The sequence below is a fragment of the Capricornis sumatraensis genome, chromosome 5, assembly GCF_032405125.1.
Source record: "Capricornis sumatraensis isolate serow.1 chromosome 5, serow.2, whole genome shotgun sequence".
NCBI lineage: Eukaryota > Metazoa > Chordata > Mammalia > Artiodactyla > Bovidae > Capricornis > Capricornis sumatraensis.
This window is the reverse complement of record NC_091073.1, coordinates 12,373,854-12,393,316: the sequence shown is the minus strand read 5'-3', so window position 1 is coordinate 12,393,316 and position 19,463 is coordinate 12,373,854. Positions and strand designations below refer to the sequence as shown.

The window sequence follows — 19,463 nt, the reverse complement described above, 5'->3', positions numbered from 1 at the left end:
TGGAGGCGGATGCGCCCCGTGTGGATGGCAAGCAGGGACGGGTCGGGTAGGTGGGCGGTGTCCCCTCCACCCAGGAGCTGGAGCAGCAGGCTGGCCGCGGGGCTGCCACATCTCCGTGTGCACGTGTGTGCACGTGCGTGCCCATGTGCCTACACCTGGGTGCGCGTGCATGTGCGTTTATGTGTGTTTGTGTGCCTGTGTGTGTACGAGCGTGCGCGCGGGAAGCCGCCGCCGTAGCCGGGGGGCAGAAGTGCGGAGCGCCGGGGAGGGTGGGCACCCTCTGGGAGGAGCGTCCGCCTGGCTTCGCTCAAGCGAACCAACCGCAGGCGCTCCCGCCTGACTCGTGGGGGACGTGGACGCCGCAAATCCACAGATTTGGCCCCGCGAGGGGCCAGCGTGGTCCAAGCTGCCAGAGTCAGATGCTGGTTCTCCGGCCGCGCTGCACCTCACCTCATCCTCGGGTCAGCGCGGCCAGGTGGCTGCGGACAGACGAGTCGGGACAATCACTGAAAAGTAACTCCTTGAGGGACACGGACACGTGACATAAAACTGGCCATCTGACAGTGAACAGTCAGCGCGTCCGCCGGGTGCGACCGCCTCTGTTACCTGGTCCCATAGCGCGGCCTCGCCTGGGGAGGCTGACCTGCGACCTGCACCGGTACCTCGCCTCCCCATCTCTCTGCTCCAGCACTCTCCCCGGCTCCAGCTCAGCGGTTTTGTCTCCTCTGCCCACTCCCGTGTGCAGGACTCAAGCGTGTGGCCTCTCCTATCCCCCTTCCTCCACTGAGGACCGTCAGTGTTATTGCGGGGTCTGCGTTTCACTCTGTTGCTGCTGCTGCTGCTGCTAAGTCGCTTCAGTCGTGTCCAACTCTGTGTGACCCCATAGATGGCAGCCCACCAGGCTCCATCGCCCCTGGGATTCTCCAGGCAAGGACACTGGAGCGGGTTGCCGTTTCCTCTGTTCCACACATGTATCTACCACCATGTGCTGACCCACTCGTGGCTTCCTGGACATGAGTGGGTCCAGCTTTTGGCAGTTGTGAATGTGCTGCAGTGGACATGGGTGTGCCTGGACAGAGATGAGTTTGCATTTGGGGTTGGTAGCAGTTTATACTTAGCACTGAAATTGCATAGTCACCTGGCAATTCTCTGTTTAACTAAAAGTCACTTTTTGAACCTTGGACAGCGGCCCTGGCGGCAATCCCTCCTCACTGGTGCAATTGGGACCTGAATGCCACGCTCATGGCATGGTTCCAGAGAAGGATGTGCAAGGATGTTCCTGAAGCCACGTGCAAGTGAGCAGAGCACTGGCTGCTATGAGATGAAGTGGGGGAAACTCCATGCTTGGGGGCTTTTCCGTACACTGGATTTTTAAGAAGAATGACGGTCCCCTGGGATGTGAAGTGCTGTCTGCGAAAGGGTAGGGTTTTAGGGAGGAGTGGAGGCCACCCATGGCTGGAGCATCAGGCAGGACTGTGCGCTTCCCCTCCACCCCCATGACCTTCAATTTGGTGCTTCAACCTGGGTTACAAATAAGAGAAGTGCTCAGACCCTCACTCGTGTCTGACTCTTTGCAACCCCATGCACTGCGGCCCGCCAGGCTCCTCTGTCCATGGAATTCTCCAGACAGGAATACTGGAGCAGGGTGCCATTTCCTCCTCCAGGGGATCTTCCAGACCCAGGGATCAAACCTGAGTCTCCTCTTTACCACTAGCGCCACCTGGGAAGCCCAACAAATAAAAGAATATTTAAATTTTTATTTATATATTGGTCTCCTGCACAGCAATGTGAAATCTCAGTCCGCAACCAGGGGTGGAACTTGCACCACCTGCGTTGGAAACCCAGAACCTTAATACCATTTTAAAATGACGTTCTTTTAAAAAATAGGTTTGTAGGATAATTGACTCTGCTGAAGCCTGTGCCCTTTGCTGTTGCAAAGCCCACTGATAGAGCGTTGGTAGCTTGTGAAAATGGCTTTATGAAATGGAAGACCATAGGAATCTGGTTGCCTGACATCCTCCTGACCACAACACCAAGTCCACAGGAACCCAGGAGCCTTGGCCACTAGGAGGATGGAGCAACTGATGCCCAGCTGAAATCTCCAGCTGGTTAGGAAGCTAAAGGTGTGGGGAAATCAGCCGCGCTCGGAGGAGCCGGCAGCTTGCTGGTTCTCACTGCTCTCCACAGGGCCCAGAGCTCTGTCAGTTGCTTTTCTCCAGGGGCAGCGATAAATTACAGATGGGAGAGCATAGGGGGTTTAATCACAGAACCAGGAGAGGTCAGCCAGGCCCCCTGGGCTTTTGGGTGGAAAACAGATGAAACACGTGGATTAAGGGGGGCGTGACAGCGCAGCAGAACTTGAAGCATCTTCTTTCCTTCCCCCGAGACCAACACTGCTCCCCTCTGTCCTCCCATCTCTTTCCCACTGATGATCTGCCAGCGGGCATCTGAAATGGAGCCTGTTGTGGATTGGTGTGATAGCGGGGGTTTCAGGGGTGGGCAGGGGTAACTCCATGCGGTTAACATCAAGGGCAAAGTGGGCAGCGCTAATGTGAGCATTGCTCCTGGCCGCGCGCTCTGGAGCTGCGTGTGTCCCTGGAAGTGCGCGTGCCTACAGGGCCCGGAGGCTGGCTCTGCAGCCCCACTCTCCCCGACGCTGGACTGAGTGAGAAGGTAAGATTTCTCAACACAGGCAGAGCAGGAGGACATTCGATGCCGCCTTGTTCAGTCGCCTGCAGGTGGTTTTGCATCACTCACTTTTGTTGGAATTGACTAATCGGCACCGGCCTCGCCCAGGAGGCCAATATAAGCCGGGGGCTTGGGGCCGGAGTCCTGAGCGCCCTGGAGGGCAGGCATGGGGCGGGCGGGTCGCCAGTTCCGGGCCCTGGTCTGGAAGAATTGGTTGTGCAGGGTCAGGCACCCGGTGAGTGCTGCGTGTCCGCAGGGTTCCAGGGTCGTAGAGGTTGGTGAGCGGGGGCGAGGGGCTGGTCTGGCTCACTTAGGCAACTGGGGACACTGGGTAATTGAAATCCAGAACCTACCCCCCGGGCCTAAAGTATTATTAACAAAAGCTGAGCCTTCCTGACCATCTGCAGCATTGGGTCAGAAAACTGCTAATTTAGAAAAACTTTTTTTTTTTTTTTTTAAAGAGAATTTGAACTGTACTTGGTACTTTGAGCATTTGTGGTAAAAACTGAACTGCAAATCTTCTGGTACATCCTTTTAATGCATAAACAGAACATCACAGGTATGGACTGCAAACCAGGAGGCTACACAGCCTAGGTAGCCAGAATTGGCAAGAAGCAACCATTCTATTATTCTTTGATGTTTTATGTTTAGTGTTAATTCACATCTCTTGGGAGCTGCATCCAAATTGCATAGCAAGGCTCTCCTAAGAAGACTGGACTTGTTCAAACCAAATTTGTGCTGATGCTACATAAATATCCTGCACAGGTGTGTTTTAATGAAGTAGAATCAATGGCTTATTATTACACTTGGCTTTATTCCTATGCTTTAATATAATAATTCCTATTATTACACTATGCTTTATTCCTAATGCTACAAGATTAAAAAGAACAATTGGAAATGTCATTTCCATAGAGGTAGACCGGCAGTAATATCTGCATCATTTCTGATTTTAAGGTCCACACTTAGCGTATGGAGTTTGTGTGTGTGTATGTGTGTGTGTGTGTGTGTATGCTGACCAATTCTTCTTTTGGAAGAAATTCAACAATTGGCATTGAATTTCATTTTGCTAAATGCTCATCTGCAAAATATTCTTGCTTCCTCAAAATAATGTAAAAAATGTTTTAAAAAAGATGCTTGCTTTCTCATGCAAAGATCTTCAGGATGAAAATGATTTCAGTTGGAAATTTGTGCAGAATTTTGAAGGTCAGAAACTAACAAGTCAGACTTTGCTCTGATGGATTGTCAGTGCACTGGTGTCTGCGAAAGTGGTTTTCAATTTATGAAAAGCAGATTTTATTGACATTTAGTTGGTCTAGGGGAATGAAGCCTATTTTCCTCTGAAAGAATGTTGTGGGTAGAAGTTAGGTTCTCAGGCTCCACACTTTATGTTTTTTGTCAACTGATTTAAACCTCAGAACAGCTCAGTAGGGCAGGCCTGTCTCTCCTTCATTATCAGACCCTTGAACTGTTTAAATATTTTCACGACTGAATGCTGCTGAAATAAATATCCCCATCAGAAATATTTTATGCATTTATTGGTCTGTTGACCACTCATTTCAATGGTAGCTCCTGTATCCCATCATTCTTTGCCTTATTTTTCTTAGTATTTATCACCTCATAGCACATCATGAATTTACTGATTGGCTCATTTGCTCTGGAACTCACATTAGATTGTCAGGTCCTTTAGAGCTGAGAGTTTTTTCTGATTTATTCGCCAACATATTCCCCAGCACCCAGAACAGTGCTTGGAACAAGTCAGGTGTTCAATCACTATTTATTGAATAAGTGAAAGAAGAATATAATAGTTATTGCATCTCTGCTGTGTGCTAATAATAGATGCCTGCTGAACCTGCCAAAGGTTCATGGAGCTACGTGCTCCTGCTCTCATGGAGCTACCGGTTAGGACAGAGAAAGTGATGGGGTTTACAAGCGTGTGTGTAATGGACCCGCCTTTGGGGAAATATTCTGCACGTGTCCCTGCACAAATGGGAAGAGCTGTTTGCACACAGTCATGCACTGCAGCGCTGCGTGTAACAGCAAAGGAGTATTGCTGACCCCGGGGCTTGGTGCTGAGGACACATCCCACCTTGCCCTCCCTCCTTCGCCTGTGGAGGCAGATTTCCTCCCTGTAAAGGAGAGCGAAGGATTAGAATCAGTGCGTGTCATGTGTTCGCAGCAATACCTGGCATAGGAGTGAGACCTGTTTGCTTATTTGGCCAGTTTCAGAGATGGTATAGGTAGGGGTCTCGGACATCCGGTGGGGGTGGGGGGTGGGAGGTGACCCAGAGGAGGGAGAGAGGAGAGAGATCCAAGGGCAACTTGTGGCTCCTGCCGCATGAGCGGGTTGGAATGGAGCCCTGGGGACCACACGCAAGGAGGAGTTCACGTCTCACGCGATGGCCTTGCACAGATTGAGGCCAGGGCCCCTCTGGGCGAATGTCTTTGACCTACTTTTCACAGCTTCCTCCTGGTCTCCAGTGGTCATCTGTAAATTCTTTGTTCACAGCAGCTTCCCGACTGTGAAAATGGGGTGTTGGCAGAAACAGGGTGGGGGGTAGCCAATCCGACCGAGTGACTACATGGCCTCAAATAAATGTTTCCTTAGTGAATAAAATTGAGCACTGCATGTAAGGTGAGTATACCACTGAGAGAAGCATGTTTCTTTTTATATTTACTTTAAAAATCCCTTCATTTTTATTAATTTTATTATTATAGTTCCTTTTAAGAAACCTTTTATTAGTGACATTTCACACAGAGAAAAATAGTAGGAATAGTATGGAATGAATGAATAGGACCCATCACACTTATATTAATTCTTAGTTTTATAGATTTTTGAAATGCTGCTGTTCTTGGAAAAAGTCGGTTTTAGTACAAGCACATTTTTATAACTACTTTAAATGACTTACTTTTTCTCTTGAATGTTATTACACAAACAGCACCATAACAATAAGGAAAAGTTAAAAAATCCCCTAAAATTCCATTATCCAAATGTGTTGCTACTTTTGGGGTCTTGTCATTTGGTAGGTGTTATGCAATATTTTTATGTGGTTAAAATGCTAGCTTTTTTTTTCACAACATTGACTCACAATATCTTAAAAGCTGCTGCTTAGTCTTCATATTTAATGGCTTTATTGGACAGTCGTTTATCAGTTGGATAGTAGTTTTTACAGTTGGCATAATTTATCCAGCTGTACCCTCGTGTTGGGTGTGAACATTCCTCCCAGGGTACCAGTGAGAATAACTTCTTGGTGCCTGCAAGATGTGTCTCATGCTGACTCATTGCTCTTGAAGGAATTTCCTGGAGCAGGTTTCTGGTTCAGATGTAGGACACCTGCATTTGGGCAGGTCAACGGCAGTTGGTGGTGGCCCCAGGGGAGATCAGGTGGGACACTTGTAAGAAAGCTTTTCAACACTGACAAATATCCCCTGGCCGAGAGCCATGTTTTTCCACCTGAATTTATGTATTCATTTTTATATCTTTGTCTGTAAGTTGATCTGTCTGTCTAGTCTCATTTTAATAATTTAATAACAAGAACCAGATAAAATAACGTAAGCCAAGTGTCTACCGCTTGGATGTCTCCCAGCTCTGCAGTCTTGAGGTTTTTCCGTGCTTTATTAAGGAGAGGCTGAGCGGTGCTTGCTCACCGGAGATGGCTTCGTTCCTCCAGGCAGCCTGTGGCTCGTGGAGCGTCGGCTCTAGGCTGAGGTTGCCTGCTGTGCTCTGCACCTGTGGGAACCTTCCTTTCTGCCCTGCTGCTCACCTCCTGTGACTCCCCTCACCCTTGCCAACTCCATCCCCAGCTGGACCAGCCTCTAACTCCTGACTCCTGAAGGAAGGGTAATGCAAGCTTTGGGCTTTGGTGAACTTTAACTGGAGACTCGGCTAACAGAGGGGGCTTGGAGTGTGGTTCATTGCGAAGACACCTTCATCCTGTAAATCCGTAGTCCAGTCCCAGCTGTGGGTTGAAGGGAGCTGGTGGAACGAATAACACTCTCCTGGTTACCGTTTCACCAACAACACACTTCTGCCTGTCGACACACATCCAGACCCACGCCCACACGTAAAGGGCTGTCTTCTTGCCATAAAGGACCACCTGTGTGGTAAAACGCACACCTCTTGTACAGAATTATGGTGTCATCACCAGGACTTTTCCTTCTGGCTTGGCTACAGGAAGCCCCTGATACACGAAGTGGGGGCAAGTTCAAGCTTCAAGCCTCCCTCTAGAAACCCCCAGGAAGACCACGCACTCCAGGCTGCATCTGGACTCTGTCTACCTCCCATCTGGGCTTTTGTCTACCTGTGCCTTAGGGCCTGGTCCTTAAAACGCCACCCGGATCCCACTTCTCTTTAACATGTAAAGCGCAAACTCCATCTCAGCTCTAATTCCCTGAAGCCTGAGGACTTTTGCGTGCATGTGTCTGTGTTTTCTTTACAGAACACATCCCTCATATTTCTTTGAGATTTCAGGTGCTAAAAGCCTAACATGGTGTTAAAGAATAATTTCCGTTGGGAAACAACATGTGAAGTGAATTGAAAGTCACTCAGTCATGTCTGATTCTGCGACGCTATGGACTATACAGTCCATGGGATTCTCCAGCCCAGAGCACTGGAATGGGTAGCCGTTCCTTTCTTCAGGGGATCTTCCCAACCAGAGATTGAACCCAGGTCTCCTGCATTGCAGGTGGATTCTTTACCAGCTGAGTCACAAGCTAACAACATGCTGGCCACAATTTCTGTATTTTTCTAGAATTGTGAAAAATTATAGACATCAAGCCCTAGAAAGTAAAGAAGCTCTTATTTCTTTTGGAAAATCACTTAAGTCTTAGAGGTTGATGTTTGCTGGTTTTGTACTGCTGTTGTTCAGTTGCTAAGTTGTGTCTGACTCTTTGCAACCCCATGAACTGCAGCACACCAAGCTTCCCTGTCCCTTCACTATCTCCTGGAATTTGCTCAAACCATGTCCATTGAGTCTGTGATGCCATCCAATCATCTCCTCTGTTGCCCCCTTCTCCACCTGCCCTCAATCTTTCCTAGCATCAAGGTCTTTTCCAATGAATAGACTCTTTGCATCAAGCGACCAAAGTATTGGAGCCTCAGCTTCAGCACCAGTCCTTCCAATGAATATTCAGGGTTGATTTCCTTTAGGATTGACTGGTTTGATCTCCTTGTTATTAAAACTGGAAAACCATTCAGAAGAATCCTGTCCATCTAAAGAGACAAAGCTGACCATCTTTCTACTGGGCGTTGCCTCTGTGTACCTCTGTGGGGTCCTCAGGGCTGGCCCGGTTGCCTGATTGCCCTAGGAGGAAACAAACCCAGTCAGGGAAGGTCAGCAAAGGTCATTTGCGTGTGTTTTCAGTTTACTCAGAGCACTGATCTAGGAAACAAGGGAGTATGGAAAAGCAGACATCCTTGCAGAGTGTGGGGCAGCCCCAAACTAGGCTGCTTGGGTTTGTTTGATCATGATCTCAGCAGAGCCCTTTCTTTCATTCTGATTTATCTTAATTTGCTTCTAAGTCTGTGGCTGGAGCTCAGTTTTCCTCTCTTGCGGTCTTTCAAAGCACTGGTGATTAAATAAACAATGAAACGAAAGGTGATTTTTGAAGGGTGCTTCAGGAGTGCTTGCAAAAGAAGCCTCTTAGTCAGGATTTTCTTTGGCTGGAAGTGTTCCTGTTGTCCTGCGTCACTGCCTGAGTTTAAGAATGTAAGAATATCCAGTCTTTTTAAGGTATGGGAAACTGACAGGATTTCAAAAGCAAGGCATCCAGTTTCTCCTTTTTCAATTTGATTGTCAGGGTGAAAAAACACATCTCTTTGCTTTGTTCTTTTACTGAAATGGTTACCAGCGTATTGGAGGGAGGGGCTTTCCAGGTGGTCCTAGAGATATAAAGAAGCTGCCTGCCTGCCAATGCAGGAGACATGAAAGACATGGGTTCGACCCACGGGTTGGGAAGATCCCCTGGAGAAGGAAATGGCAACCCACTCCGGTATTATTGTCTGGATAATTCCATGGACAGAGCAGCCTGGTGGGCTACAGTCCATGGGGTCGCAAAGAGTTGGACATCACTGAGTGACTGACACTTTTCCTTTCTTTCATATGGGAGGGAAAATGACAGGATCTTCATGGGGAAGATTGTTTCTGGGATGGTGGGTTAGCTTCTGTGGGGAAAAAAATCAACTGAAAACGTACAACAAGCGCCTCCTTCCTATTTGATGGAAATCCTGGAGTTTCCCTGGTTTATTTAGTTGTTTTCTTTAGCCTGCATAGGCCCGGATTTTGCAATGATTAGAAAGACTGAAAAACAAACCAACCAACCAACCTGACCTCCTGGTAACAATAACTGCAGAGATGGAGGCAGGGGACCTTGGTGCTTGATTGATGCAATTGTCTTGGAGCTGAGGCTGCCTCCTGGGGAGCCTTCTAGCCTGAAGAGCGCCTTTTCCAGCCGAGGATCCAGGGGCCACTTTGTAGGGCCTCGCTCTGAGGTCAGCTCTGTGCTCTCCACTCCACATGCATCTCCTCGGCCCTTGGCTCTCACCTGCTGGGGACCTTTCCTTCCTGCCCACCCGCTGCTGCCATCAGTCACACCCATGCACCCTGGTCCTGGGGTGTGCGGACTGGTTTGAAGCTGAAGCTCCTGGCAAGAGTCTGACCTGGATACCCTAGTCTCTCCCACTGCCAATTTGGAAAAGAATCGTTCCTTAGGGCTGGTTGGAGGGAAGCGGAGGCAGGGTGCCTGCATCTCACCTTGAGCTATGTCTCAGACTTACAGAATCCCAGCCGAGTGTGGGGCAAGGGGCTGCCATAGCAGCAAAATGGGGAGTGAAAGCAGAGTTGTGCTGTGAAAGCAGGTGGACCTGTGAGCAGGGAGTCCCTCCTCTGCTCGTCTCCTCTATCCTGGGTCTGGGTTGTGCTGCCCAGCCCAGTGGCCTCTGACCATCGCCTTCTTTAGATCAGGATCCAGACTTGCCTGGTCTCGCCACAGCCTGCCTGGCAGATCCCATTTCACTGCCTGGGTCTGGAGCCTCACTGCTGGGGCCCCCAGGGCTTCCTCCCAAGTTCCTCCAGTGAACAGCCTTCAAATAACATGTGCAAGGTTTATTTGTTGAGGGCTAACCCGCTCCAGTACTCTTGCCTGGAGAATCCCAGAGAAAGAGGGGATTGGTGGGCTGCTGTCTATAGTGCTGCACAGAGTCAGACACAACTGAAGTGACTTAGCAGCAGCAGCAGCAGCAGCAGAGCAGCTGAGTCCCAGATCCAGCTGAGTTGCACCCATGTGGCTGAATAGGATAAGACACTACAAAAAACAAGGATTAGGAAATTCTTGCTGGGGATGGTTTGGCCATCTCCATGGCGAGCTGCTCGAGGGCCCTGTCTCTAGTGCAGCCTTATAATCTGTCAGCCTCACAGCTGGTGTGGTGTCAGACCCAGACACACAGGGCCTGAGCTCCCCTCCTGAGGTGGCTCCCTCATTCCCAGCCTGCTGAAAAGGTAAGTCTTAGAATAAATCCAAAATAGCAAGATAAGCCAAGTGAGTGAAGTCGCTCAGTCGTGTCCGACTCTTTGTGACCCCATAGACAGCAGCCCACCAAGGCTCCCCCGTCCCTGGGATTCTCCAGGCAAGAACACTGGAGTGGGTTGCCATTTCCTTCTCCAATGCATGAAAGTGAAAAGTGAAAGTGAAGCTGGTCAGTTGTGTCTGACTCTTAGCAACCCCATGGACTGCAGCCCACCGGGCTCCTCCGTCCAAGGGATTTTCCAGGCAAGAGTGCTGGAGTGGGGTGCCATTGCCTTCTCCTAAGATAAGCCAAAGGGAACTCAAATTACCATCCATCTCAAGGGTTTGTGCTACCCATCGGTGGCTTCTCTCCAGAAGGGATGTCAAGTCCCGTGATGCCAGTGGTGTGTCCAGGTTCTGTCTCACGGCCCTGTCGTTCTCCAGCTGTTAGAGTGTGTGTGTCGTCTATGTGCGCATAGTAAGGCTTATTCAATAGTCTACCTTGAGCGTTAGTGTAAGAAGGAGCGTTTTATACACTTACACACACACACACACATATATAGTTGCATACAAACTGCCCGTTCTCTTCCAGTTTCTTTTAAAATTTTTTATTTATTTTAATTTATTTTGCTGCGCTGGGTCTTAGTTGCGGCACACAAGATCTTTAGTTGCAGCATGTAGATCTTACTCATGGCATGTGGGATTAGTTCCCTGACCGGGGATTGAACCTGGGCCCCCAGGACTGAGAGTCTTAGCCACTGGACCACCAGGGAAGTCTCTCTTCCAATTTCATTATTAGAGGCTTGGCGATTTCTTTTGCTCATTGGTTATTAAGACCTCGCTACATGTATTACCAGTTTCTACAGCTTGTTGTTCTTTTTTTGTGTTTCCTTATTGTTACTGTTTAGATTGAATTTGTGTGTCTTGTCTCTCTTTCTCTTTGAAGTCTTTTGTAATTCCTAAACTGCAGAAATTTCATACTCCATTCATCCTTAGGTTTGACCAGCATTCTCCTACTGCCTTCTAGTTTTTCTACTATTGAATGTACTGTTCTAGACTTCTGTCTACTCAGAGTGCACATTTGAGCACTGTATAAGACTTTAGTTTATCTTTGTGACAGAGTCCAAGTTCAGGTGGCCTAACAGTATGGTTGAATGCTTCCTTGCCTCCCTGAACCAAAAAGGTTCTTTTGTGATATGTTTTGAAACATAGTTGAGTCTATTTTGGACTTCCCATGCTGTTTCATGAACTTTCCATGCAAATCTGTTCTTGCACCAGTTTCATTTTTTAAAAAGTATCTATATGGGAGAAGGCAATGGCAACCCACTCCAGTACTCTTGCCTGGAAAATCCCATGGACGGAGGAGCCTGGTGGGCTGCAGTCAATGGGGTCGCTAGGAGTTGGACCCGACTGAGCGACTTCACTTTCACTTTTCACTTTTATGCACTGGAGAAGGAAATGGCAACCCACTCCAGTGTTCCTGCCTGGAGAATCCCAGGGACGAGGGAGCCTGGTGGGCTGCTGTCTATGGGGTCACACAGAGTCGGACACGACTGAAGCGACTTAGTGTTAGTAGTATACTTTAATATGGGTTTCCCTGACGGCTTTGCAGGTAAAGAAACTGCCTGAAGTACAGGACACACAGGAGGCTCGGATTTGATCCCTGAGACAGGAAGGTCCCCTGGAGGGGGAAAATGGCGACCCACTCCAGCATTCTTTCCTGGGAAATCCCATGGACAGAGGAGCCTGGCAGGCCATAGTCTGTGAGGTCACAAAGAGTCGTTATAACTGAGCAGCTGACTCACGCACGTATACTTCAGTATGTTCTATTATACTGTTTTTGTAGGATTATAATCTTTCACAGCTCATCTTTGCTTTTGGAGCATATATCAGTTCAGTTCAGTTCAGTCGCTCAGTCATGTCCGACTCTTTGTGACTCCATGAATCGCAGCACGCCAGGCCTCCCTGTCCATCACCAATTCCTGGAGTTCACTCAGATTCACATCCATTGAGTCAGTGATGCCATCCAGCCGTCTCATCCTCTGTCGTCCCCTTCTCCTCCTGTCCCCAATTCCTCCCAGCATCAGAGTCTTCCAACGAGTCAACTCTTCACATGAGGTGGCCAAAGTCCTGGAGTTTCAGCTTTAGCATCACTCCCTCCAAAGAAATCCCAGGGTTGATCTCCTTCAGAATGGACTGGTTGGATCTCCTTGCAGTCCAAGGGACTCTCAAGACTCTTCTCCAACACCACACTTCAAAAGCACCAATTCTTCGGCGCTCTGCTTTCTTCACGGTCCAACTTTCACATCCATACATGACCACTGGAAAAAACATACCCTTGACTAGATGGACCTTTGTTGGCCAAGTAATGTCTCTGCTTTTGAATATGCTATCTAGGTTGGTCATAACTTTTCTTCCAAGGAGTAAGCATCTTTTAATTTCATGACAGCAATCACCATCTGCTGTGATTTTAGAGCCCCCAAGATAAAGTCTGACACTGTTTCCCCATCTATTTCCCATGAAGTGATGGGACCAGATGCCATGATCTTCGTTTTCTGAATGTTGAGCTTTAAGCCAACTTTTTAACTCTCCTCTTTCACTTTCATCAAGAGGCTTTTTAGTTCCTCTTCACCTTCTGCCATAAGGGTGGTGTCATCTGCATATCTGAGGTTATTGACATTTCTCCCAGCAATCTTGATTCCAGCTTGTGCTTCTTCCAGCCATATATGCTCAGCAATTATATTTTAGCATCATTTTTGAGTTACAAATGATACCAATCAAATTTGGATCAGAACTGTGTTTGGTGTGAGCGGGTGCTTGCAGGGAGGGGGTGGTCTCAGCCCTCCTCTCCTGTGCCTTGTGGTGATCTTGGCCGTCTGTGTCCCTGTGGATGGAGCAGTCAATCCCTGGATGTGCTCCCCTTTGCCTTTTTCCTCGCCTGTAACCTTTGCCTGCTTTTGGCTGTAGCCTTCTGTATGACTTAGCTGTGGCAGGAAACAATATCAAAATCACTTTTTTGGGGGTATTTTTCCAATTGTCTCCTTTAGAAGCATCCATTGAATTGGAATTTTTGTTTCAAAAAGCCTGCACATCTACTGCTTTGAAACAAATAATTCACCTGATTTCTGGAAAGGATGCACCAGTGTGTGCCTCCTAACAGTGTTCCCTTTAACTTGGGTGACCTGTTTGCTTGTTTCCTTCGAGTCCTTGAGGGAAGAATTTATTTCTTGTTCATTTTTATGACTCACTCCGAACTCTCCCCACCAGTGCTGATAAGAAGGAAGTGTCTAATGAATGTTTATTTAATTAAAAAAATTTTTAAATTAATTTTTCTTGGTGTATAGTTGCTTTATAATGTTGCATTAGTTTCTGCTGTACAGCAAAGTGAATCAGCTATATGCATTTAAATGAATGATTAATGTATGGGTTTGAAAGAAAAGCAATTGTTTTTCAATATAAAGCTCAAAAAATCAAGGAAAGAGAGAGTGTACTCGTTTCTCCCCTTCAGTACCAAACTAACTCCATAACCAACTTAAAGGTTTGCAAAAGATCCTCTTGGGCGGGAAATTTACACTCTGAAGAAGGGACTGTCGGAAGCCACGGCTCTGAGCAGTGGTGGACTTGGACCAGCTCAGCTGATGGTTGCCATTGGACTTTGGCTTATTCTTTGTCTGAACTTACTTCTCTTGCAGTGTTTTATAGCAGGGACCTTATAATACTTCTGGGAAAGTCTCCTTTCCTGAGTGCCTGGCATCCAGAAACCTGAGCACTCCAAAGAGACACAATAGAATTTCACGCTTATTGTAAAGCCCTTTGTTTCCAAGGAGAAGGGAGGCAGCCTAATTATAGGTGGGACTTCAGCTTCCTCGATATTTGAACTTTATTAGGCTGTTTTCCTCTTCTCAGCCAGTGAGATCCCTGAGATCTCGTGACCTGTTCCTCCCTCCAAGGACCCTCTTTCCTTCTTCATTTGTTTACAATTTTGCTTTTTGTCCCCAAGTGTTTTATTCTTTGTGGTTTTCAGCTGTAATGAAACCCTCATGCTACCAGAGCAACTTTGAGGTTTTAAAAAGGGGTTTAAACTCAGTCCATAAGCTATTTTGTTCAAGTGAGATGGAAAGTTACCATATTTAATTTGCAGGCACGAGGCTCAGTCTCCAGATTCAGCTTCCGTCACAAACAGGTGCAGGGGCTGCAGGGAAAAGACTTTTCTCCGTGGTCCCCAGTGTGTGAAACCATGCCGTGTTTCCCACCTCGCCGATGTTGGGAGGATAAAGTGATGGGTGAATGAGCACTCTTGAGCACTCAGGGCGAGGACAACAAACGGTTGGAGGAGGGCCTGGTGCTCTTTACAGCGGTGTCTGCAGCGTTGCCTCCTTGTGGGGCTGGAGGCTGGGCTCCACACGCTTTCAGAGGCACTCACGCCTTCCTTCCGGGCGAGGATTCTGGTCCTGTGTGTTCTCTGCTGCTTCCCCAGCCCTCTGCGCTGTACGCGCTGCCTAATGAAGGAATCCGTTTGCTTGTTTTACAGCTCTAGTGCACCAGCATTTTATTGATCCATCCTCCTATTCTTTTTTTCCTGCATGACTTCCTCCAATTTTTTCCGTTCACAAACAATGCTATTGTAAGCAGTCTTGAACACACCTTTGGAAAACAAGTATAATACCTTTTCAAAAAGTAAGTCTTATGTTGAACCTTTTTTTATAGGTTACAACTAGTCCAATATAGGGAGTTCCTTGGTGGTCTAGTGGTCAGGAGTCTGCACTTTCCCTGCTGTGGCCTGGATTCAGTCCCTGTATTTCTATCAATTGTTACTTTATATATATTGACTACATTTGTTAAGCGTATAAATGCATAGCATTTTATAGCTTCCTATTGTAACACCTCTTTTATTATGTAGTGATCCTCTCTGTGTATAATGATGCTCTGTGTCTTCAAGTCTCTTGTTTGATACTACTGTAGCTCATGTATTATTTACCTAACTGTATCTTTTTCATCTCTGCTTTCATCTGTTCTATATCCTTATGTTGACTAAACTGGTTTCTGGTTATCTGAAACTTTTACCCTCATTTTTGAGAGATGAGTTTTCTGGGTATACAATTCTAGATCAACCACATTTCTCCAAGGGATCTAAAGAAATTTAATTGTCCTCTGGTTTCCTTCTTTTAGTGAGTTTTTGGTAAGTCTCATATTCCTTTGAGGTCATGTGTTGTTATTATGTGAACTGCTGCTGAGATTATCTCTTTGACTTCTGTATTTGAAGTTATTAAGGTGGATTTCTGTTTCCTGATACGTGTTCAGTGAAATCTGTGTATTGTATATGTTCTGGAAAATTCTCAGCCATTAGTTATTTAAATATTGCCTCACCTGCTTTCTCTCCAGTCCCCTTGAGGAAACTTGTTCCTTTGTAATTCAGTCTTAAAGATTCAACTCATGACTTCTTATTTCTTTTTAATTAGTTTTTTTTGGTCAGTTCCTCTTTCCAGGTCTTTGGAGATTTCTTTGTACTCTCTCATCTCTGTAAGATCAGCAATACAATAAAACTATATTTTTTTCAGCAGGTGTTGCCCTCTTGTTCTGGTCAGCATAATATTTGAAGCAAAGTGATATTGCATTTTTAATTTGGTCCCATTTTCATTTCAGCTGGATTTCATTGCTAAGCCTTTTTATCTCCTCAGGGTTCATGATTAATAATTATCTGTGTTCTTTTACCGTGTTTGAGTCAGTTCTAGTGAGGTGGATGAACCTAGAGCCTGCTGTACAGAGTGAAGTAAGTCAGAAAGAGAAAAACAGATACCTTATATTAATGCATATGTATGGGATCGAGAAAAATGGGATGATGAGCCTGTTTGCAGGGCAGGAACAGAGAGGCAGACATAGAGAACAGACCTGGATACAGCGGGGAAAGGAGAGGGTGGGAGAAATTGAGAGTAGCATTGAACATATATGGTACCATTTGTAAAGCAGATAGCTAGTTGAAAGTCGCTGTATAACACAGAGAACTCAGTGTGGAACTCTCTGATAACCTAGAGGGGTGGGATAGGGTAGGGGTGGGGAGGAGGTTCGAGAGGGAGGGGATACATGTATACTCATGGCTGATTCATGTTGTTGTATGGCAGATGCCAACACAATATTGTAAAGCAATTATATTCTAATTAAAAATAAAAAATTATCTGTGTTCTTTTATGGTTGTGAATGTATGTATGTTGGTTTTTATTTAAGGATCATTTTGGTTACGTATCATATGATTATCACACTTTCTTTCTCTTAGAACTTTGTAAATACTGAAGCATCATTATCTAGCACTGGATATTTTGAGGACATGTTTGAGGCCAGGTAGCTATCTTTCCTCCTCTGTGGATATTTTCGTAGGTATGACCTAGAGCCAGACATCCTGGAATGCAAAATCAAGTGCGCCTTAGGAAGCATCACTACAAACAAAACTAGTGGAGGTGATAGAATTCCAGTTGAACTATTTCAAATCCTAAAAGATGATACTGTGAAAGTGCTGCACTCAATGTGCCAGCAAATTTGGAAAACTCAGCAGTGGCCACCGGACTGGAAAAGGTCAGTTTTCATTCCAATCCCAAAGAAAGGCAATGCCAAAGAATGCTCAAACTACTGCACAACTGTACTCATCTCACATGCTAGCAAAGTAATGCTCAATTCTCCAAGCCAGACTTCAACAGTACATGAACCCTGAACGTCCAGATGTTCAAGTTGGATTTAGAAAAGGCAGAGGAACCAGAGATCAAATTGCCAACATCCCTGGATCATTGAAAAAGCAAGAGAGTTCCAGAAAAACATCTACTTCTGCTTTATTGACTACGCCAAAGCCTTTGACTGTGTGGATCACCACAAACTGTGGAACATTCTTAAAGAGATGTGAATAGCAGACCAACTTACCTGCTGCCTGAGAAACCTGTATGAAGGTCAAGAACAACAGTTAGAACTGGACATGGAACAACAGACTGGTTCCAAATAGGAAAAGGAGTATGTCAAGGCTGTATATTGTCACCCTGCTTATTTAACTTATAGGCAGATTACATCATGAGAAATGGCGGGCTGGATGAAACACAAGCTGGAATCAAGATTGCCAGGAGAAATATCAGTAGCCTCAGATATGTGGATGACACCACCCTTATGGCAGAAATCAGAGAACTAAAGAGCCTCTTGATGAAAGTGAAAGAGGAGAGTGAAAAAGTTGGCTTAAAACTCAGCATTCAGAAAACTAAGATCATGGCATCAGGTCACATCACTTCATGGCAAATAGATGAGGAAACAACGAGAGACTTACTTTTCTTGGGCTCCAAAATCACTGCAGTCATGAAATTAAAAGATACTTGCTCCTTGGAAGAAAAGTTATGACCAACCTAGACAGCATGTTAAAAAACAGACACATTACTTTGCCAACAAAGGTCCGTCTAGTCAAAGCTATGATTTCTTTCAGTAGTCATGTATGGATGTGAGAGCTGGGCTGTGAAGAAAGCTGAACACCGAAGAATTGACGCTTTTGAACTGTGGTGTTGGAGAAGACTCTTGAGAGTCCCTTGGACTGCAACAAGATCAAACCAGTCGATCCTAAAGGAAATCAGTCCTGAGTATTCATTGGAAGGACTGATGCTGAAGGTGAAACTCCAGTCCTTTGGCCACTGGATGCGAAGAACTGACTCATTGGAAAAGATCCCGATGCTGGGAAAGGTTGAAGGCAGGAAGAGAAGGGGATGACAGAGGATGAGATGGTTGGATGGCATCTCCGACTCGATGGACATGAGTTTGAGCAAGTTCCGGGGTTTGGTGATGGACAGGGAAGCCTGGAATGCTGCAGTCCATGGGGCCGCAAAGAGTGAGAAACGACTGAGCGACTGAACTGAACTGAACAATTTTGTCTTCATCTTGGGTGTTCAATAGCTCTAGGGCAACTGCAGCTTTTTTTTTTTTTTAATTACAGCATACTCTTTCAGTCTTGAGACAAAATTTTCATCAGAGTTTTCTCTTTTTTAGGGAAATTCTACTGTTAAATCTTTGAGCATATTTTTCATTACATTTGTTGAATTCTCTGTTTTAAGTATAGGACTTAGCATTATAGGACTTCCCTGGTGGCTCAGATGGTAAAGCGTCTGTCTACAATACGGGAGACCCGGGTTCAAGCCCTGGGTTGGGAAGATCCCCTGGAGAAGGAAATGGCAATCCACTCCAGTACTATTGCCTGGAAAATCCCATGGACAGAGGAACCTGGTAGGCTACAGTCTATGGGATTGCAAAGAGTCGGTCACAACTGAGCGACTTCACTTCACTTACCATTATATTGTGGAGTTTTTGCTTTTCAAAGCTGATTCTACTAGCTTTTTGTGTTAATATTTTGCCTTCAGAACGTTTTTTTAAGAACTCACTGTTGTTATCTCAAACTGTTTGTCTAACATAGAAATGAAATTTAACCAGTGTCTATCCTCTTTTTTTCTGGTTTTTAAATCACTTAGAATTCCACAGTAATGCTTTTTGTTGTTTTTTCCCCTTAGATCTGTAACCACTTTTTTCATATAGCATTTCTTTCCTAGGCTCTTATTTTCTGAATATTTGTTCTTCTTACATTGTTCTTTGTGAAACAGGTATACGAAAGTCTTTGCGTTATTTGAGTTGCTTCTTTGCCAGTCATGCTCCTTGACTCTCTTTTGCTTTGCTCCTTTCCCAATGTTTAGACAGCTGTTTTTCTTTTCATCTGACTCATCCTTGGGCAGCTTAGCCCAGGTGATGCATTTGTCTTGACTCTCTTTTCAATAAACCCGAGACAAGTTTGATTTCTCCCTCAAACTCGGGTGCAGCATCTGAGCAAATCCTTCATGTGCCAGGTTTCTCCAGCAGGAAGGAGAGAGGCTTGGGGAGCTGGTGGGGACGATGTGCAGTCGTGTTAGCCTCCTCGCTGTGTTCCGAGCTCTCTTTCAACATCTTGTCACTCATCTGTGTCCAACTCTTTGCAACCTCATGAACTGTGGCCCACCAGGCTCCTCTGTCCATGGGATTCTCCAGGCAAGAATACTGGAGTCGGTTGCCATTCCCCTCTCCAGGGGATCTTCCTGACCCAGGGATCAAATGTGAGTGTCCTGCATTGCAGGCAGATTCTTTACCATGTGAGCCACCAGAGGAGCCCTCCTTCAACACCCTGTTAGAGGTTTTATTCCGTATTCACTATCCAGTTAGGAAAGTTATTCTCTGACTGTGGGTTCTTTCCTCATTTTTGTGTACAGCCTAGGGAGTGTCTCCAGCAATTAGCTCCT

At 46.2% G+C, this 19,463-nt stretch overlaps 1 protein-coding gene across 1 annotated transcript in view; it reads left to right on the top strand.

Annotated features, from left to right (window-relative positions):
• Positions 1-2,854: 2,854 nt before the first annotated feature.
• Positions 2,855-19,463, top strand: part of ABCA13 (ATP binding cassette subfamily A member 13) — a 388,784-nt gene continuing 372,175 nt past the window's right edge. The window contains exon 1 of the mRNA XM_068973151.1: positions 2,855-2,923. Coding sequence (XP_068829252.1) covers positions 2,855-2,923 — 69 coding nt within the window. The remainder of the gene's footprint in view (positions 2,924-19,463) is intronic.